Here is an 18,853-nt window from a genome sequence, read left to right on the forward strand (position 1 = left end):
AAATAATAATTGGATTAATTTTTTTATATTATAAGAGTAAGCATTTGTGTAATTATTTTACTTTTTTATATATTTAGTTAATAAATTAATATTATTTTAATATTACTAATAGACCAACTTTATATAATAAAATATCCTTTTTATATAACTATTTCATATTTAGATATTAAAAAATTATAATTTGATTAAAATTATAAAATTAAGCATTTTTAGTTATTATATTTAATTAATTAAATAATATTAATTTAATTTTCTAAAAGTTAGATTTATCAAAATATTTTATTAATAAATAATCTCTCTATACTTCACACCGCACTTTCCATTATATACGCTAATACAAATAAGTATTTTACACTATACTTTACATAGAGTATACTAACACAAACAAATGTTTTACACTGCACTTTCTATTACGTAAATTAACACAAACAAGTGATTCACTTTTATTTTCACTAAGTAATTCACTTTCACTTTCACTTTTACTTTCCCCAGCACATACCCCCCCTAGATGCAATATCTGTCTTGATTGAGATCCTCCAAATAATCACTTAAAAGGAAAATTTCAAGCTTATTCTTGTATTTGTTCATTACAAGAGCATTCGGTTGTGAGTTTTCCCAGCAGAAATGAAAGCAGTTTCTCATGTTCGAAAAAACCAGGGCAGAAAATTGGCCAGGTCACACCATAACAAGTGAATAAAAAGAAAAGTGGACTATGACGTGGCCATCTTTTTTGTGATGTGATGGAGGCACCAAGAGTCAAAGTGTAAATGCATGGATTGGGTCCTCCAGTGTCACGTCCTTGAAAGTCCCATCTCTCCTCTTAAACGTTAATGGCTCCATTATCCCCTCGCAGTTTGCGTTGGCGTCTCTGCAGTTTCTGTCAAACCAGAAGATAAGTAGGGTGAGAAGGTGGAACTAAACATGGTAAAACGAAGGATGCTTGTTGCCATTTACAACTCTCTGCATTTGCATTCAGAACCGTACCATCGGACGGTTTGATCATTTCTCTGGTTTTTATTATTCCCAAAATCGATCGTGATATCTGCTCTTTTTAAGTAAATAATGGCAGTCTCTACAGTTACCTTTCATGTTCCTGAGTAGTGAGTACGAGTCGCCTCGATATATACCATACTATTATTGGTTTGACAGCATCTGTTTCATTTCTTTGGAGTTGGGTGTCTGGTTTACACAGGGTTACCCACCGAAAACTGAAAGCTCGTAGTTACAGTTCTTCCTTCGAACGTTTATCACTGGATCAAAGTAAAGTTGACGGGAGATGAATGGAGTCGACGGGCAAGATGAATGTAGTTCTTCGTCTCGTGGAGCCGCAGGCCCCAAGAGTTGAGCTTCTCTTGTCACATTGAAAGATACGTGAAATGTGATGAAGCGGCCACGGCCTGAGTGACGACAGATGAGCAGACTGAGCAGAGAGGTACGAAAGGTGAGGGTGGAAGAGATGAAAGGAGAGTGAGACAGCATTTTCCTCGTAAATCCTTGGCTTTCCGATGCATGGTAAAAAGAGGTAACTTTTCAAAAATAGTGGGCAATAAACAGAGAAAAAAATAGAAATGAAAAAGGTTAGGGTTGTGTTCCCGACAAAGGGCCTTGGGATGCCCCAGTGTGCCCTGCAGACTCCAATAACCAATGTGTCTCTTCTTCTCTCTCCTTTCCCAATTATTTGTGCTCGGGTCGGACACCCTTGCCCATTCCCATTTTCTTTATTCTCAGTCCCACTCCACTCTCCGTTCTCTACTCTTTTTTTTTTTTTTTTAATCTTCACCTGATTAGTACAGAAAGAAAACCTAACAAACGCAGTTAAGAACAAACAGAGAGAGAATTTGGCATTCTCCGGCGATTACCTTTTACTTCCCTCGTCTATTTTTATAGTAACTTACCTTTCTCGTCTACATTATTGATTGTTGCAGGTATAGGGCTCGTATAAATCTGAGTAGTTCTTCAGGATCAGTCACAGAGAGAGAGAGAGAGAGAGAGAGAGAAAAGGAGACTCTGATTTTCCATTATCGGAGTTGCACTAAGAAAGAAAAAGCTATCCTAAGAAGGGAGCCCAGAACGAAAAGCAAACAAAGAGTTGAGGAGTCATCTTATACTTCTCACGTCTTTTGAAGCAAAGTCCTTCTCTCTCAAGTGCTTACGCCTTTTCATAGAGAGACATATATGAAGTTGTCTCAGATTAGGATTTTCAACAGGCGTCTGCTTGCCAAAAGTAGCCAGAAAGCCAAACATGGCTGCTCACCTGGATTACCCAAATGCCCCTGCAAACCAGAGTTAGAAAACGATAGATAATGGATGCAAATTGAGGTTCTGCGTTTTGAACCTCATCTGCTTGGGCAACTATTGCTATTTTGCTACTCGATAGGGCAGATTCGTCAAATCAAGTGGTGGAAACAGTCTCCCAGGCAAGCTTAAAAGAAGTAACGCAAATGTTTTAAGAGGGAGAGAATATATTAAAGTTCAGTGCTTTGTCTGCTTCGTATGTTCCTTGCTAAGATCTAAGCTTTTCTTCTGCAGCTCTCAAACAGCTGTTCTCTCTCTTCTTCCCGTTTTTCTTTTCTTTTATCTATACATCTTTCACTCTTTTATCTTTTCGCGTGTGACTGCAGAAAGCTCTGAGAGACGGAGAGAAAGGGTTAACCCAGAAACGAATGGAGAGATTCCCAAAAGTGTGAGTTGGATAGGATGGTTTCTACTGACAGTTGCATGAGAAAGGTCGAAAATCGAGTTGGAGATTGATTTTACTCTCTAGCAAAGTTCACGGGCAACACAGATCAGTGCCAATCAGGTAGAGAACGGAGTAGAGAGAAAAGAAAACGTTTCATACCCTCTGGCTTTTCCATTTTCTCTTCTATTCATGGATTTGAAAGGGTGGAGACCAAGATTCAAGCCGAAACGGCCTTGTTTTTACTGCTTCTCCATCTGTTTATTCTCTCTCTGTGCTCTGGTCAACACCTTCAGCACCAGAAGTTTATGTTTTGGTAAGTCCATTCTTAATGAATCCATAAATGGCTTTGTCGATTTTCATTGGAAATCTGCAATTCGTTTCTGATCCTTGTAACAATTTTACCGTTTTTCTTTTCCTTTGGAGCAGGCATCAGGGGTTCAACAGGTAGATGGAATGATTGTTATACTAAGGTGGGTTTCTGATGTTCAGTCATCTCCGAAATTTGTGAACCCGCGTTTCTTCCTCCTCTTCTTTTATTCTCCTCTTCCCTTCCCTTTCCTCTTCTTCTGGTATATGCCTGTTAGAATACTCCCCAATGGCGGTGCTCACCCCCACCTTTTCAGGCCATCTGCCTCGAGTTAGGAGCATTTGCCTGATGTGGTGACGTATTCACCTGGAGCATTCTAGTTTCCCTTCGTCCCAATTGGTTTGCTTCAACAGAAATGAATCATAGCCAAGCCTTTGGCAGCCAATGTGAACATGGGACAGTACTGTTGAGCGCTAACTATTTGAAGGTGACAAACAGGGAACAGCAGCGGAGGTTACAGAGAAAGTGGCTGTGGGTGGTGAGGCGGAGTCATTTTCAGATCCGATACGGCGATATCTGAGTGGACCGGGATCTTCTCCTCCCCGATGCACATCGAAATGCGGCAAGTGTTCTCCCTGCAAGCCGGTTCACGTCCCCGTGCCGCCAGGAACGCCAGTGACGACGGAGTACTACCCAGAGGCCTGGCGGTGCAAGTGCGGCAATAAACTATACATGCCGTAGACGGCGACTAAATCTCACCGAGTCTGTAATCTTCGCCTGTGCTGCGCAAGAAACTAAGGCTCAGATATCTATTGTACTCTCCGTTTGAGACGATGGCTCTGTGTGGTTGTGATGATCTAACGGAAGTGAAATTTTTTGTGTTGATACATGATAGAGTTCTACACTCACTCTAACATTAATGGAAATGGTTGTAACCCTTCTTCTCTTGTCTTTATTGTCCAAAAAACTGTAGATATTGTGATTGATTCGTGAGAGAGTTAACTGGGATTTTGTTCAACAAGTAATTGAATGTGAATGAACATCGAGATTTTTCTCTCTACTGGTTATTCTCTTTTCGTTTTTTTTTCTTCTTAATTTTTTATGTGAGAGAGCTGCGTCCTAGGAGGCAGCAGGAGTTGCAGGAGACAAGGAGCTTTTCAGCTGGGGAACGAAAGTTACTGAAGAGTACCTCTCTGATGTACATGTCCCTGTCGACGCACTGAGGGCAAAAGCTCCAAAGAGTCTGAAATTTGCACTGTTGCTGAAGATGAGTCCAGCTCTTTCAATTATTGGATGGTTGAAGGGAACGAGTCTCCCCTCCCGTGGTACGATGATGATTACTTCGGCCTCCCGAGCTTTGCTACCGAAGGACTGGACAACTAGTTTAACTAAAGAATCACCAGCAACAGGAATTATATTTGCAGATGATTTCATCCCCCTGTCTACCATTGTAAGCTTTAGGAAGCTAGGATTATCAAGCACGCCTGAGCCAACCCCTCTAAGGCCAGGCCCTTTGGCCGCACTTTCCGAGGTTACAAGGCGAAGGAAGAACTGAGGCAGGAAGAGAGATCAGTTTCCTGCAATAAGAAATATACGAACTTCTAAAAAGAGAGGATTCTTTCTGATCCATTCGCAGGAGCAATAGAGAGCTCTCTGTTGCAAACGCTGTGATAGAACTAGTCACCTTAAAATCTTGACCAGGCCATTCACCTTGTTGGGCATTAATAGAACCAGGCCAAGGATTTCCTAGACCAAGCAGTGGAAGAGATGAGAATTATACCTCACCATTCAAACCGAGTGGACTCGTCAAATTCACCTAGTGATGACCATGTATCTTTCTAGGATACCGTTTAGAAAAGTTGTACATATCTCATCATGTAAGTTTTGATAAAAATAGTTTTCCCTACATGAAAATTATACACTTTTTATACAACCACCCACCTCACTCACTCAAGACATCCATGATCAATTTTTAGACCCTCGCTCATCTCCACCTCCTACCCTTGAACATGTTAATATTCCTTGCCCATTCCCTCTACTACACATTGTACTAACTCTACTTCTTGTATGGCTTCTCCCTCTTACCCCTAATGAACCTTGCCCAGAGGTGACATCATACTGAGCCACTTCGCAAACAATTCGAGTTCGGCTCGGTCCCGGCTCTAACAATCCCGAACTTGAACTGAATTCGAGTTCTGGGTCGTGTTCGTATAGTTACACGAGCCTTAGTTCGGTTCGCGAGATCACGAGCCAACTTGGTAAGTTAAACAATTCAGGCCTTTGGGCACTCATCTTCTTTGGGGAAAATCAGAGATGTAGAGACGGGATAGAAAAATCGCCACTCTCGCCTCTCAATTCCTCTCTCGTCCACTCTTTATAGACTCCAATTATCTCGTCTTCTCTAACAAATGGAGAGAGATAGAAAACTCATAGACTCTGCTTGGAGGGATGCCCTATTTCTTCTGTTTTGTGTTAGTAATTTTCAATTTTTCTTCTTACTTTTTTGTTCAAATAGGTGTCCTGTCGAGATGAGTTGTTGTGTAGAGTTGCTTTGCCGCTTCGGATTACCACTGTAATTGCTTGGACGAATTCACATGTTTCCATTTCTACCCGTTGTTTTGAAGGTATTTTGTGATGGGCTACCAGTGTCTTGCGAGCTGACTTAGTTACGTATTTATACTAGTGCAGCTTTAGCATCTCCATTGAGCAAACTGTTTAAAATTTTCATATCCCTTAATTTCTCTCTTGTATTGAGTTTGCAAATAGTACTTTCTTCAATATATTTTCGTAAAAATCACTTCAGAGCAATGCCTATAGACCCACTACCTAAAAAGTATAGGAGTGTGCCCAACATCCAGCTTGACTCGAGTCTTTTCATTCTTCACCCATGGGTGTTTTTTGTTTGAGTTACCCTCAGAAAGTGAATAATCTCTATGCTGTGTCCTAAGTTGGTTTATTTTTTCACCATTAAAATTGAGCAGAGTATGTTTCAAACTATGACCATTTTGATTAGTGTATGGAGTTTTGTCGTACGACTAGGAATGATTTTTCTTCGTTCACCATTATGATGTGCAAGTTGGATCTCTTGGTAAAAAACAAATAGATCCTCAGCTTGAGGGGAAGAAGTAGAAGAAAAAATACAAGAAAGAGGTAACCAATAATGAAGAATTCTATATGTGATAATCAAGTTTTATGTGACTAGAATATCATAGTAAGAGGGAGACAAGACGAGAACAAGATGAAGACTACAAAAAAGATGTGAACAAGAAGAAAATAAATCAATTCAAAGCAATCAAAATATCCTTTTCAAGCACACAAGTTTCTTGACCAAGATTATTTGCAAGTGAAGTTACAAACACCAGTTTGAGGGGAGTGTTAAAAAACACCCACGTGTGTAGGGGTGGCATGGCTAGTAAATAAGGAAAACTTTCATAGAAATGGTATAGAGTTGTAATTATACAAGTTAATCTATGTCCTCTTATGTTTTTTTTCCTTTTGAAGCATGTAGACCTAAGGGCTTGTAATCATTGTAAACACTTTCTCACTACTATAAAAAAAAAAAAACTCAAGGCATGGGGTAAAGCATTTAAACCTCCCTCTTTTGGTTCAAATTTGTCCATATACCTTTGTCTCATTTCCTCTTCTTTCTTTCCCTTGGTTTCTTCTTCTTCTCTCCCAAGAGTTAGAATTTCTCTCTTCTCTCATTCCCTTAGATCTCTTGTGTTTATGTCTTGTCCCTAGAAATCAACAACAATGCAAGTTCACTAGTCAAGGATTTGAATACTTGAATTCAGATTTTCTAGACCAAGATCACTCTAAGAATTTCAAAGTAAGAGTGGATTTTGAATACAATCCTCCAAACACTCAATATTATCTAAAAGGCCCCTCACATGCCCCAACAAATCATTATGTTAAAATGTGTAATATGATTTCAAATTATGATTGCTAAGACTCTATCATGAAATATGCTAAGTAAATAAAGATTTTAAAATATAAAGCCAAAAATATACAGCTCTTTGATCGTTGGCTCTTCAAAAACTCAAATCCAATCTCTAAATTTGATTTCAAAGCATATGCATTTTTTACTTGGGAGTCGAGATCAAATAACATTTGAGTGAAATCACCTTAAACAAATAAGTTCTTAGTGCTCAGATTTTAGAACGTCGAGCTCACTCAAGGGACCTTTAATCCTTTTCGGAACTCAATGAAATCTCAACTAAATGCATGAAAAAATACTTTTAATTTTTATTATGAGCTGATAATCACATATATCGGTCACTTACAGATTTTGGAAACTTATCATGACCGAATCATATCCAAGAAGCACTATCATAATTGTATCTTCAAGCCAATCATCCACTTGATGTTGGTCCGCTTGGTTGGCCTTTTAAGTTGCTTTTGTTTTCTTCAAGTTGTTCGATTGAGGCATTGAATGAGTTTCAATATACGTTTTTCTAGTTTAAGTTGTTCAACAAGTCATTCGGTTAGAGCACCAAATGAGTTGCAATATAAGCTTTTCTAGATTTAGTCATTCAATTGGGTCATCGAATTAGTTGCAACAAAGAATTTTTTACTCTTTAAGTCATCCCATTGATTTGAGTCATACGGAATACTATCATATTCATGCATTCTTTTTTTTTTCTTTTTTTTCTTTTTCTCCTTTTCATTTTTTATTGGGAAGCATCGAAGTGAGAGAGAAGAAGAGAAAAAGTGGAAAAGAGAGAACCAAGAGAACACGATCCTTAATACCTTGCAATGCTATAGTAGCTCAGTAGGCCCTTGGGTTGATCAGATTTTCAAATAACAATTCAATTTAAGCTGGATTAGCTTTTGAAATGGGGGAAATTTTAAAGCAATTTGGCTTGAATTTAATTTCACAACATAAGCACACTAGTTAGGGATCAGAAGTATTGAACTCAATATTTTTAAACCAAGACCAATCAAAAGGTTTCAAAGTGTAAGTGCACTAATATTTTGGACTTCAACAATTGCCCTTCAATCTGCAATACTATGTAAAATCCCCTTCAAATGCCCCAAATAATTTCAAATTAATCTGAAAGCCACTTCAAATTTTCTTGTTGAAATAAATGATATTAACAAGGTCTAGCAAGAGTTGAACCAAGCAAGAAGGACTTTGAAGTAACAGTGGAAGAAATACTTTCGTATTTATTAGGTGGCTTTCCAAGTTGCAAATCTTGTATCCAAATAACGTTTCAAAGTCTAAGAGCGTTTAGGAATGGTTGTTTTTGCTTTAGGAGTCGAGAGAGACAATGTTTGGGGCAGAATCAACTGAACTAAACAAGTTTTTAATGTTCAAATTTCGAACCGCTTGGAAATGGATATTTTTTGTCCTTCATGGAAGCTTGACAAATCTTGATCAAAATTCATAAAAAAAAAAAATACTTAAATTTTTTTTCCATAATTTTTTTTTCCTAGAGATCCTACTGAAGGCAACTGGCATGCAGATTAATAAACTACACAAAACACCAACTGCAAAGTGAAGCACGATCTATATAAAAAAAAATTAGCTAATCCAGAACGTAATATGACATAGTCAGGATACTGCTCTATCAGGAAGTAACACTAACATTCCACGCATAAGCAATTTCTTCTCTATCAGGCTAAAGAAATTCTTAACAGTATGAGGCAAAAAGTTGAACCAAAAGCTCAGTTTCTTTCTAATACTGGAGTCAAAAACAAAATCTCCCAAGAGAATTTCAAGGAAGACTACCAAGCTCCATTTAAAACTAACAAAGATTACTGACACCGGCCATTTTTATCATCATTGGCGCACCGGATTTGGAGGTCCAGCAGGGCGGGGTCCTTGTCCGGGCTTGGGAGTATCCTCCTGCAGTCAAAACAAATCATGATATTCAATAATTGCAACTGTAATGGCTTAAGAACCAGTCTGGACTTAACATAAAGAAAAAAGAAGATCACAGTTCTTAATGACTAAACAATTCTGGATCATAATGACAACAATTCTGGATCATAATGACAAACACAGAAAGATTGAGGTTCAAAAACTTGACGAACACAAGTTAATTTGATAGGCACAACTCTCAGTTATTATATCACCAAAAGAGATCTACTCTTCAAAACGCTTAAATTTAACTTGCATATATATCAACATGATAAATTCAGTAGACGCATAGCATGGACTTAATGCTGAAAATCATTCAATATAGGATTTTCAGTCAGTTACACTAAAATAAAGAACAGAAATAGCAAATTCACCCCAGATACTAGCTAGCAAGTGCCGCTCATAAAGCAGTCCAGCAAGCCATCCATCTCAATGGATGGCATTGTTTATGCCCAACAAAAGAAAAAAAAAAAAAAAAAAAAAGCAGCCACACCACTTTTTTTATAAAGATTTCAGCAGGTTCAATGTCAGGCAAATCATCTCACCTAAGAGAAATAAGCTCACATACAAAAAGATACAGTAAACAATCTTCAGGTTATTCTCTACATTTTCACCAATTACATAACTGAGGGAAAATGTGCGGTGTGTAAAATTAAACCATATAATTTACATTTTTAATTCCCATTAAACTGGAAGAAGAATCTTTTATAGAGATGAGTCTCTAGACCATTATTATTAGAGATCATCTGGGGCAATTAAAGTTACGGCCTAATTAGTGAAGGTACACTGTCTTTTTAAGACCATAAATTTCTTTGTTATCCCAGAAAGTACATTCAAAAAATTCCGATAGGCTGAAAGTCAGAAAGTAGCATATACACAGTCAATCGACAAGTGCCTATGAACTACACAAATAAAGAACATAAGATGAATCGTATGAAAGTAGCATATCCATAGCATGTGTTGTCATCAGCATCTTCACCAGTACTCAAAACATTGGAGTTAAGTAACAGCACTACATTTGTATGAATGAGGGCTTTACAAAAAAAAAAAATTAAAAACATTAGATGAAATAAAAAATAAAATATTCATGAGACTTAGGTGGCTGATAAAGCTTTTCATAGAAAAAGCACTTATATGGAAGAGACAAAGGCTACTGTCATATTAAAAATTCAGATACCATAAGACTCACTAGATCCATCCACAGCTAACTGAAACAAAATAAGTTCTATGAAATATGGATTTCTTGTCCACTGGAATTCAAAAAACAAATTTTAAGCCACAGTTCTGGTTTTCTGACAGTTTGTTTAAGGTATAGATTAGTAGATGACTAATAAAGCTTTTCATGGACAAGCACTTAAATAAGGGAGACAAAGGCTACCCTCAAATTTTAAATACAGACACCATAAGACTGTCACTAGATGCATCCACATCTAGCTGAAACAAATAAAAAAGCAAAAGACAAAAGAAAAAATTCAATGAAAGGGTTTCTTATGAACTAGAAGACCAAGGAACAGTTCTGGTTTTCAGACATATGGACAGTTTTCTTTAAGGTATAGATATTTTCTGACAGCTATTCCACATAGAGCTCCATTCTCACCCCACCCCAAAGGAATGTTGATATTCCACTTAATTAGTGCGATACATTATAATCAGGACTGCAAAAGGGTTAAGAAAAACAGTCACCAATATATAATAGGGAAAACATGGCCTGAACATTGAATATCCTTATGAAAAAGATTCAACCTTTCACAAAGTCTAGTGAATTTGAACCGGTTTTATCTAGAGACTTCCACATTGATGTACTTATTATCTTCTATTGTTTGTTCTATAACTTCATTATGTTTTAATCACATTCCATAACCTTAACTACAACTTGAAATGACAGCAACAGATACATTATAAATGTGATAGTTCTATTTAAGTGTGAAAAAAAAAATATTTAGAGTCAAAGTAAAACAGTATATCATCAGTTCAGTACTTCCTAACATGCAATATTTCACAAGTCACTGTTTGAGCAACTTTAAAACATAACAAAGAAAGAAAACTTCTAGTTCTTGTAATAGACAGCTATTACAATCAATTAGGATATGCTTACAAATAGTAACTTTGCAAACGTTAAAAACACAGAGCAAACACAGGAAAACATCAAGTGATTCAAGGTTGAGAAAATACCCTGCGTCTGAATCTCTGAGGGGGCTCACGGTTCCTCCTGGCCTCACGAGATCGGACCCTCACCACATGAGAGTGGATGGCACATGAAACGCAGTATTGCATTTTGGCATACAGCTTGGGAAGTGTATAACCTAAGATGTGCAACATGTTAACAGCTTGTTAGCAGATCACTCATGGTATGAAATTATAAAAGGAATGACAAAACAAAAACAATTACCATCATAAACACTGGCTTCCTGCACATCTCTCACTGCAGCTTGTTCAACAATGTTCCTGACAAGGAATCTCTTGATAGCTTTGTCCTATTCAATCAAGAAAACAAATATTGAGAAGGAAAAGTCAGAATAAGAAAAAATAACTCAGAGAAAGAAACTCATATAATACATTTTTATCGTTGAAAAACAAAAAATAAATAAGAAACCTCAAATGGGTTACAATTTTGAAGGTAAGAAACTGAAGCAAGATCGAGGGAGACCGTTGCGACTAGGAGAATACGCAAATATTATCCACTCAAAACCACAACGGAAGTGTGAATCTGATAGATCCAAATCTTGATGAACAGACTACTCATCCCAAATGCGACCCCAATGGTTCTATGTTGCAATAAAAAAAAATTCCAACAAGAAGGAAAAGTGCCGCCGGCTACCACAAGATGAAGCTCTCGTCACGTCACACAATTTCAATATAAAATAGACGGACATAGCAACAAAGCATTCCCAAAAAATAAGGAATTGAAAACTACTGAACCCAAAATTCAGAATCATACCTTCGGGCAGCATTTCCCGCAGTTGGAACAGCGTATGAATTTAACATGGCCACGACCATGCTTGTTGCGACCACCATTCCTGCGCTTGAAAGTCTGCGCAAAAAGCATCCAACAAATCAATCAGTAAGGGAGAAGGAGAAGGCAACAGCCAAAGACACCAGGATTAGCTTTTCGTGAAGTGATCTAACCATTGGAGCTGGCTTCTGAACTCTGTGCTTCGAAACCCTAGCCCTTGTACGAAGGGTTCGTCGTCTCAAGCCTTCAACTTTCTAGGGTTCGCAGGAACGAAATTAAGCGAATGCGATAATTTATACGTAGGGATCAAAGGCCGCCCGACTCATATTAAGTTTAAGTTATTTTCAGAATAATCCTTGGTCTTAATCAAATATAAATTATATCCAACTTTTATGTATGTCTAGGGTGTATTTATTATAATAAAATATAAAATATAAATATCCTGGTATTTTTATGAATTGGGATAGGGAAATTTTTATCCTAATTTTTATTATTTTATTAAAAAATAAAATAAATCAATCATTACTCCAATTGAAAATTTGGGTATAAAATTAAGTAAATTTTTAATAAGAGTTTTTATTCACATTATTTCACCCTTATTTACTTATTAAAATTATATCATCAAGATGTCTCCTCTATGGGTGTCACCTACCCTTCGGGTCTGTTTGGAACCGCACGGAAAAGAAAGTAAAATGATAATTTAACTATTATTATTTTCAAAAATAGTTAATAAAATTTTTTTTGGATAATTTTTACTAACTATTTTTTGGAATAATGGTCAAAATTTTAGAACCGCGTGGACCCCTATGATATGAGTCATGGCTGCTACAAAAGTCTTTCAAGCATGCTACATTGCTAATTTGTTATTCTCTAACCCTTAATAAGCTCTCAAAGGTTGTGCTGGTGTTAATGAAAAACAAAAGTAAAAAAATTGTAAATGAAAATTTGTTATTTGATAAACAATAAAAAAAACTCTGTTAAATTTTAGGAGATAAAAAAAAAACATTTTATTATTTTCTTATTTCTAGTTATTAAATATTTTTAGTAACTCCAAAAAAAATTTATTTCTAGTTATTAAATTTTTACTTAAAAATTATTTATAGTTGATTTTTTTTCAAGAAAAAACTTTAATTACTGAAATTACTTTTGTTAAAAAAAGGTTGAAAAGCAAACTCAAATATTTTTTTCATAAATATATAATTTATAATATGAAAAAAGTATTATGAATGCATAAACTCCAAAATATAATCAAACTAAATAATAATTAAAGAGAAATAAAATAACTAAGACACTTTTGAATTATTATATCCTCTTAGACACAAATATGACCCAAGAGGTTAGAATAAGGTTGACCATCATTCATATTTTGATGATAATAAAATTTAACCATATTTGTGCTAACATTTGAAGTATTTCTAATGCAAAACTCCTTCAAGAGACAAAAGATCAAGGCCTATACAAAATAATCAACAAATTCAAATAAAAGACCTCGAGTTGTACGACCAATCGATAATCGATGTGCGAAGATTGAATATTTGAATACTAGAATCTACGTGTATCTTAGAGATTTCTCAAGAACTTTAAGTGTATGAGGACCAAACTCCAAATCTAAGGTACACAAGAACATTTGTAAGGCATGAATATTTTCCAAAACCATGTTTAAACAATGAATATGATTGTTTTGAACTTGTTAAACCCTTATTCTTGTTTTGTCTCATGCAAAATTATAAAAAATTATACTTTGGCGTAAGGCATGATCGACCACCCTACTTGGATATGATCAATAATGCAGAATGTAGTGTGGCAGAGTTTATAATGCATGATCAATTATCTGCTTTAGTAGGATAAATCACACCAAATGCAACCAATTGAACCTATAAAACATGATTGAACATTGTAGAGTCATTGATCATACAAAACCCTCTATAACCAACACAATAAAGCATAATCTTTAGATTTTATATGCTCTTTTTGAGTATTGTTTATGAGCGAATCTCTTTTTAGACTACACTTTTAGACTATATTTCTCTTATCAAACAAATACACTGGCTGCATTATACTCCTGCATCAAACTAGTTGCAGCAGACTGCGTATATCGTTTCAGGCATCCATAAACTGCATGTAAAAAAGAGTACCAAAGTTGGTTTTTTCGATGTTGTATTTCTCTTGTTTCCTCTTATCCTGTTCTAAAAGTAACAGACCTTAGAAACAAGGAATCACCACAGCTGTTTATGAACACATTTTATTGAGGTCCATTACTGATCTAGAACGAACTCAGACAAGTAAAAAATTTCTCATAATAACAAAAGTTGGGTCTTACCCTGTCATTACTTTTCCATAGTAATTAACTCAAGAAGGTCTGCACAGGATCCTATTTTGGTGACTCGTATACTTCAGTCGCATACTTCCAGTTAATAACTTTCCATATGTTCTTCAAGTAGTCCGGTTTGACATTTTTGTACTGCACCATTAACAAACCATCTTTAGAGTGACATCAAAGGATAGTCCAAGAACACAGCTTCACAAACACTTTGAATGACAATAATGGATGGTACAAGAATACAGCTCCAGAAATTCTTTTAACTTAGATCAGCCAATTCGGCTACTGATTCGTGTGTTAAATTGGGTCCCCCCTGTAATCTCTTGTTGTAAAAGGAGGCCTCCCTTTATGTATTATCTTGCTTTGCTTCGTAATAAAATCATCACCGTTTCAAAAAAAATAAAAAAATACTTTTAACTTACCTGTAGGTAGTATGCATGCTCCCATACATCTACTCCAAGCAAGGGAACTAAAGATGCACTTTTAGTCACTAGTGGGTCCTACAGCCAAACATGCTTTAAGTTTTAGCTTGCCATAACCAAGGCCACATGAAAATAAATCATGAAAAAATTTCCTGGTTTTTTTCTCAAAGAGGATAACAGTCGATTACCTGATTTGCTGTAGTTTCAACAAGAAGATTCTTCTGGATTTTATCAAGGGCTAGCCACTGTCAAAGTTATTAAAAGTGATGAAATGGCGATCAGAGTATTTTTCTATATCCTAGGCATCCAAGCGCATGCAAGCAATGTAATCTCCACAGAAGATAACAACACAACTATAGACATTTTCAAGACTTACCACCCAACCAGAGCCCTGCAAAGCAGCACCTTCAGCATTAATTTTCTGCACAAGGACCTCCAAAGAACCAAACTGTTTGTCAATGGCCACACCAAGATCGCCTTTAGGAGGCTCTCCACCTCCTTCCTGCATAATTATCACAATGGAGCATGTAAATGGTTTTAAGCAGTGGGAGTGGTGCATCGATTAAATAGATCTCATTAAAGCAGAAGAGAACTAAGTACTTACATTAACAGGAATAAGATTCTTCCAGAAAATTGAGTGATTGATATGACCTAAAAGAAGAGTTCACTGATCATCATCATATAACAAAAGCACAAGAATAAGGATATAAATCTTTGGATTCTCTTTCCACAAGTCAGACATACCAGATCATAGAGAGCTCATTAAAATTCAGGCCACTTTCATTACAAAATTTACATTTCTCAAAATGTATACTACCCTAATGACCATTTCACATGGATAAACACTTCATAAGTGCAATATTTTCTACATGGTGGCTTTCACATAGATAACTGGAGACCAAGTTGGTGGTACATAGTGAAACTTTTTGTCATTAAAAAAAAGGCCAAATCCCTTATATCACACCAATCTCGGACTATAGGTATGAGATTTACCAACTTACCCAATAGAAAATGCAAATATATAGATAAGATCCTTAGCCCACACAGACTGGATGGGTTCTAACTTAATAATTTAATGGAGAACCCCTCATTTCACCACTTAAAGACATGGACAAGCCTAAATGCTTTATGTGTCTTTAGGTTCTCTTCATGAATCATTTTGAAAAAACGAAAAAAGGGTTGTCTTCATGAATGACACAAGAACCGAAAACTTCTCTCCCTGAAGTCCCATTGAAATGCTCCTTCTCTTTTCATTTTCTTCCTTTTCCTCAGCCAATTTCGGTTGTGGAATTAGGTTAGCTATTCCTTTTCAATGGTACAGAAACTACATTATCTGGCCTCTTATCCATCCTAAACTAATAAGAAGTTGGTGTAAGAGTTGACAGAAGGTCAGACAAGTGCTCAAACCTTAAAGAGTTCCATCAGATATGTTTTAAGAGACCCCATGAGTCCTTTAATAAGAAGCCGTAAGGGCGTTATAGACATTATGTATATTTATTTTCTCATTGAAAATAAATAAGGAAATGGAGGGATGAGAGAACAATGTACTCTCACCCTAATTCTACCACACATCTCCCTCTTTCTTCTTCTCATCTTCTCTCTTGCTTGAACTCGTTCTTCTCACACTTCCACCTTCCTTCTCTCTTGCTTTCTTCTTCCAATACTTCAAGGATAATGATGTTAAGGCTCTAGAGTTTATCATGGTATTAAAACGGAGCTTCTAGGGCCTGGAAATTTTTCTTTTTCCGCTGAAAAAACATAAAAAAAAATCTTTTTCTTTTTCCTTTTCTGTGACTACGACTTATCTTCACAATTTGTGGATTAAGATGGGTGTTTTTTATGTTTTTTCACCAGCTTGGGAGAGTGTTAAGGTGAACCCCACGAGTCCTTTACTATTTAAGCTGGTTTAAAATTGTTTCCATGAGCTAGATTGTAGCCCTAAGGGCATTATAGACATTATGTATTTTTATTTTCTCACTGAATATAAATAAAAGAATGAAGGAGGGATGAGAGAACAACGTAATCTCACCCTAATTCTCCCACACATCTCGCTCTTTCTTCTCTTCTTCTATCTCTCTTGAAGTTGTTCTTCTCACACTTCGACCTTCCTTCTCTCTTGCCTTCTTCTTCTAACATAATAATGCTAAGGCACTTGAATTTATCAAGATAGAAGAGCATCAACTTCGTACAAGGAAAGAATGGTTTTTACCTTCAGAGTTGTAAAGTCTCTACCTATTGGAATTCTTCCTAAAGCCTCTCTAAGAAGCATTAATTACTCAAATAATCCCAAAATTACTAAATAAAAATCTAATAAACAGCGAGTTCAGTTGAGGACAGAATTTTATTATATGGTTATGCAAGACATACATATTCAAATTCAAATGAATAACACCAAAGAAGATTGATATTGCCAGATTAACTTGAAGAGTTTTACATCGAGGATTAGAACATAGGAGATTCTATAACTAACAGAAACGAAAGACAGATCTCTAGTACAAACTACACTGATAGACACTTACCATGACAGGAAAACAGCCAGTAAAAAACTTGGAAACATGTGAGAACCAGGATGGTTATGTTAAGATTACATTGCCTTAAAAAATAAGTAACTGTTAAATATTTCAACAACTCCAGACACATGAGAACACTTCTCCACATCATTCCTCTTGCTCGGGATCTAGACCTAATTACAGTGCGGTGAAGTGGTCACTTCTCCAACCAACCTTTAGGTGTAGGGCCAAAACTGTACCTTAGATTTACAAATACAGCAGGTGTACAATTATATGTTTTTACTTCTAAATGGTTCTATTTCTTATTGTTCAAGAAAGAGTCCACCGGAGTATGACAAATTCCACCTAAACAAGGACCCATTGTCTCTAATGACAGACTGTCTGTAATCTACCATACAATATGATTTACTTAGTGGAGAGAGAATTCTGTCTAGATAAAGCATTAGTTATAGCTGCACTTATATATGTATACCTGATCTAGATGCTAAAACTAATGGAGAAGTGAAATCCACCCACGTGTCCGGAATTGAAATATTTATGTACCCTATTATTTCAACATGTAGGAAATAACATGGACACCAGCAAACTGTGCATACTCATCGTCCAGGCTTGGACCTTCTTTAAGTGCAGAAATGTCTAAGTGCATCAAAGCACTCAGTGAAATGTAGTTTTCAACAGAAGGATTCCTGCGATTAATCACAACTTTCACAAACATATTTCTTAAGGTGACTCAAGCGTTCCTTAGTGACCCTGCATGTCATAGGCTTTCTACAATATGCACATTCTGATGTGTGTATCGGAGAACAGCCAAATTATAGAAGCGAGTAGCATGTATTCGACACTCACATAAGTGAGCCCTTCACTTACCCTACTTGTAAAGAGCTCAAACTCGTTAAAAGATTAAATTACAACAATTCATACTACTGCTTACAGCCCGGGAAGGGTCTGCAGGTGCTTTATATTCTGTCAATCTGAATGAATAATTCGCCTATCGAACCTTACAAAAAAAAAAAAAAAAAAACGAAAGAAAAACGAAATCAAATTCTGAATTCGTCATAATTTCAGAAAAACATCCAACCACAGCAAAGTTGGCGTCTGTTAACTATTCCAAATACCCAAAAGATTAAGCCAACGGAGAGACGAGATCCCATTTATTCGACAAGTAAAGGAGATCTAAATCATTCCAACAGAAGAGGGGATGCATGAAATGGGAAGACAAACATAAGAATCAATCGCAAAACCAAACCTCCGCCGTTGAATTTGATGGCGCTTTGCAACTTTACAACCGTCGGCGCATCCCCCTTGTTCAACGCCACCTCGAGCTGCTCAAGAGCATTGTTGTAATTAGTAACATAAGTTTGATGGTGCTTCTGGTGATGGAGCCTCATGATCTCGCCGCTAATGGCGGGCTCCAGTGCGCCATAGTCGTAAGGGAGGTCCGGAAGAGAGAAAGTCTGCAGATTCCGAACCCCAAGTCCTAGTTTCGTTACCCCATTTCCTAACCCTAATCGAGTTCCAGTCCGCAAGAGGGTTCGAAAAGCCATGGAAGTAGAGATTTCTGATGGAGAGAAAATGGAAGAATGTTGCAAAGAGAACGGAAAGGCGAGTGGGCTACGGACGATCGAGTAGATGATAAGTACACAGAGGAGAATAGATAGACAAATAATTGCATCTACATTTTAATACATATTACGAAAATGACACTGCTAGAAATCTCTACAGTTTGTCATCTTTACACGTGCATAATCGACGTTACAGGAGTCGACTTCTGCCACTTGTAGGTTATGTAAAAGGATCA

The 18,853-nt window shown here is 36.5% G+C and overlaps 3 protein-coding genes across 3 annotated transcripts; 1 reads left to right on the plus strand and 2 right to left on the minus strand.

Annotated features, from left to right (window-relative positions):
• Positions 1 to 2,384: 2,384 nt before the first annotated feature.
• LOC137942726 (EPIDERMAL PATTERNING FACTOR-like protein 4) lies at positions 2,385 to 3,988 on the plus strand. The gene is made up of 4 exons (XM_068788465.1): positions 2,385 to 2,491; positions 2,622 to 2,993; positions 3,107 to 3,150; positions 3,486 to 3,988. Exons 2-4 carry the CDS (start codon positions 2,870 to 2,872, stop codon positions 3,726 to 3,728), a joined length of 411 nt encoding a protein of 136 aa, XP_068644566.1. The 5' UTR covers positions 2,385 to 2,491; positions 2,622 to 2,869; the 3' UTR covers positions 3,729 to 3,988.
• A 4,490-nt stretch (positions 3,989 to 8,478) lies between these two features.
• LOC137940366 (small ribosomal subunit protein eS26y-like) lies at positions 8,479 to 12,074 on the minus strand. The gene is made up of 5 exons (XM_068785400.1): positions 11,977 to 12,074; positions 11,789 to 11,881; positions 11,240 to 11,324; positions 11,023 to 11,153; positions 8,479 to 8,835 (listed from the first exon to the last, which is right to left on the minus strand). The coding sequence occupies exons 1-5, from the start codon at positions 11,977 to 11,979 to the stop codon at positions 8,770 to 8,772; spliced, it is 378 nt and encodes a 125-aa protein (XP_068641501.1). The 5' UTR covers positions 11,980 to 12,074; the 3' UTR covers positions 8,479 to 8,769.
• Positions 12,075 to 13,927: 1,853 nt separating this feature from the next.
• On the minus strand, positions 13,928 to 18,685 carry LOC137933986 (superoxide dismutase [Mn], mitochondrial-like). Its single transcript, XM_068778151.1, has 6 exons — positions 18,302 to 18,685; positions 15,150 to 15,196; positions 14,922 to 15,047; positions 14,734 to 14,790; positions 14,546 to 14,623; positions 13,928 to 14,264 (listed from the first exon to the last, which is right to left on the minus strand). The coding sequence occupies exons 1-6, from the start codon at positions 18,597 to 18,599 to the stop codon at positions 14,175 to 14,177; spliced, it is 696 nt and encodes a 231-aa protein (XP_068634252.1). The 5' UTR covers positions 18,600 to 18,685; the 3' UTR covers positions 13,928 to 14,174.
• Positions 18,686 to 18,853: the final 168 nt, after the last annotated feature.

Source organism: Aristolochia californica, unplaced genomic scaffold (assembly GCF_029961685.1).
Source record: "Aristolochia californica isolate CCGP_79_NKW_82.1479 unplaced genomic scaffold, dmAriCali1.0.hap1 SCAF_10, whole genome shotgun sequence".
Lineage (NCBI taxonomy): Eukaryota > Viridiplantae > Streptophyta > Magnoliopsida > Piperales > Aristolochiaceae > Aristolochia > Aristolochia californica.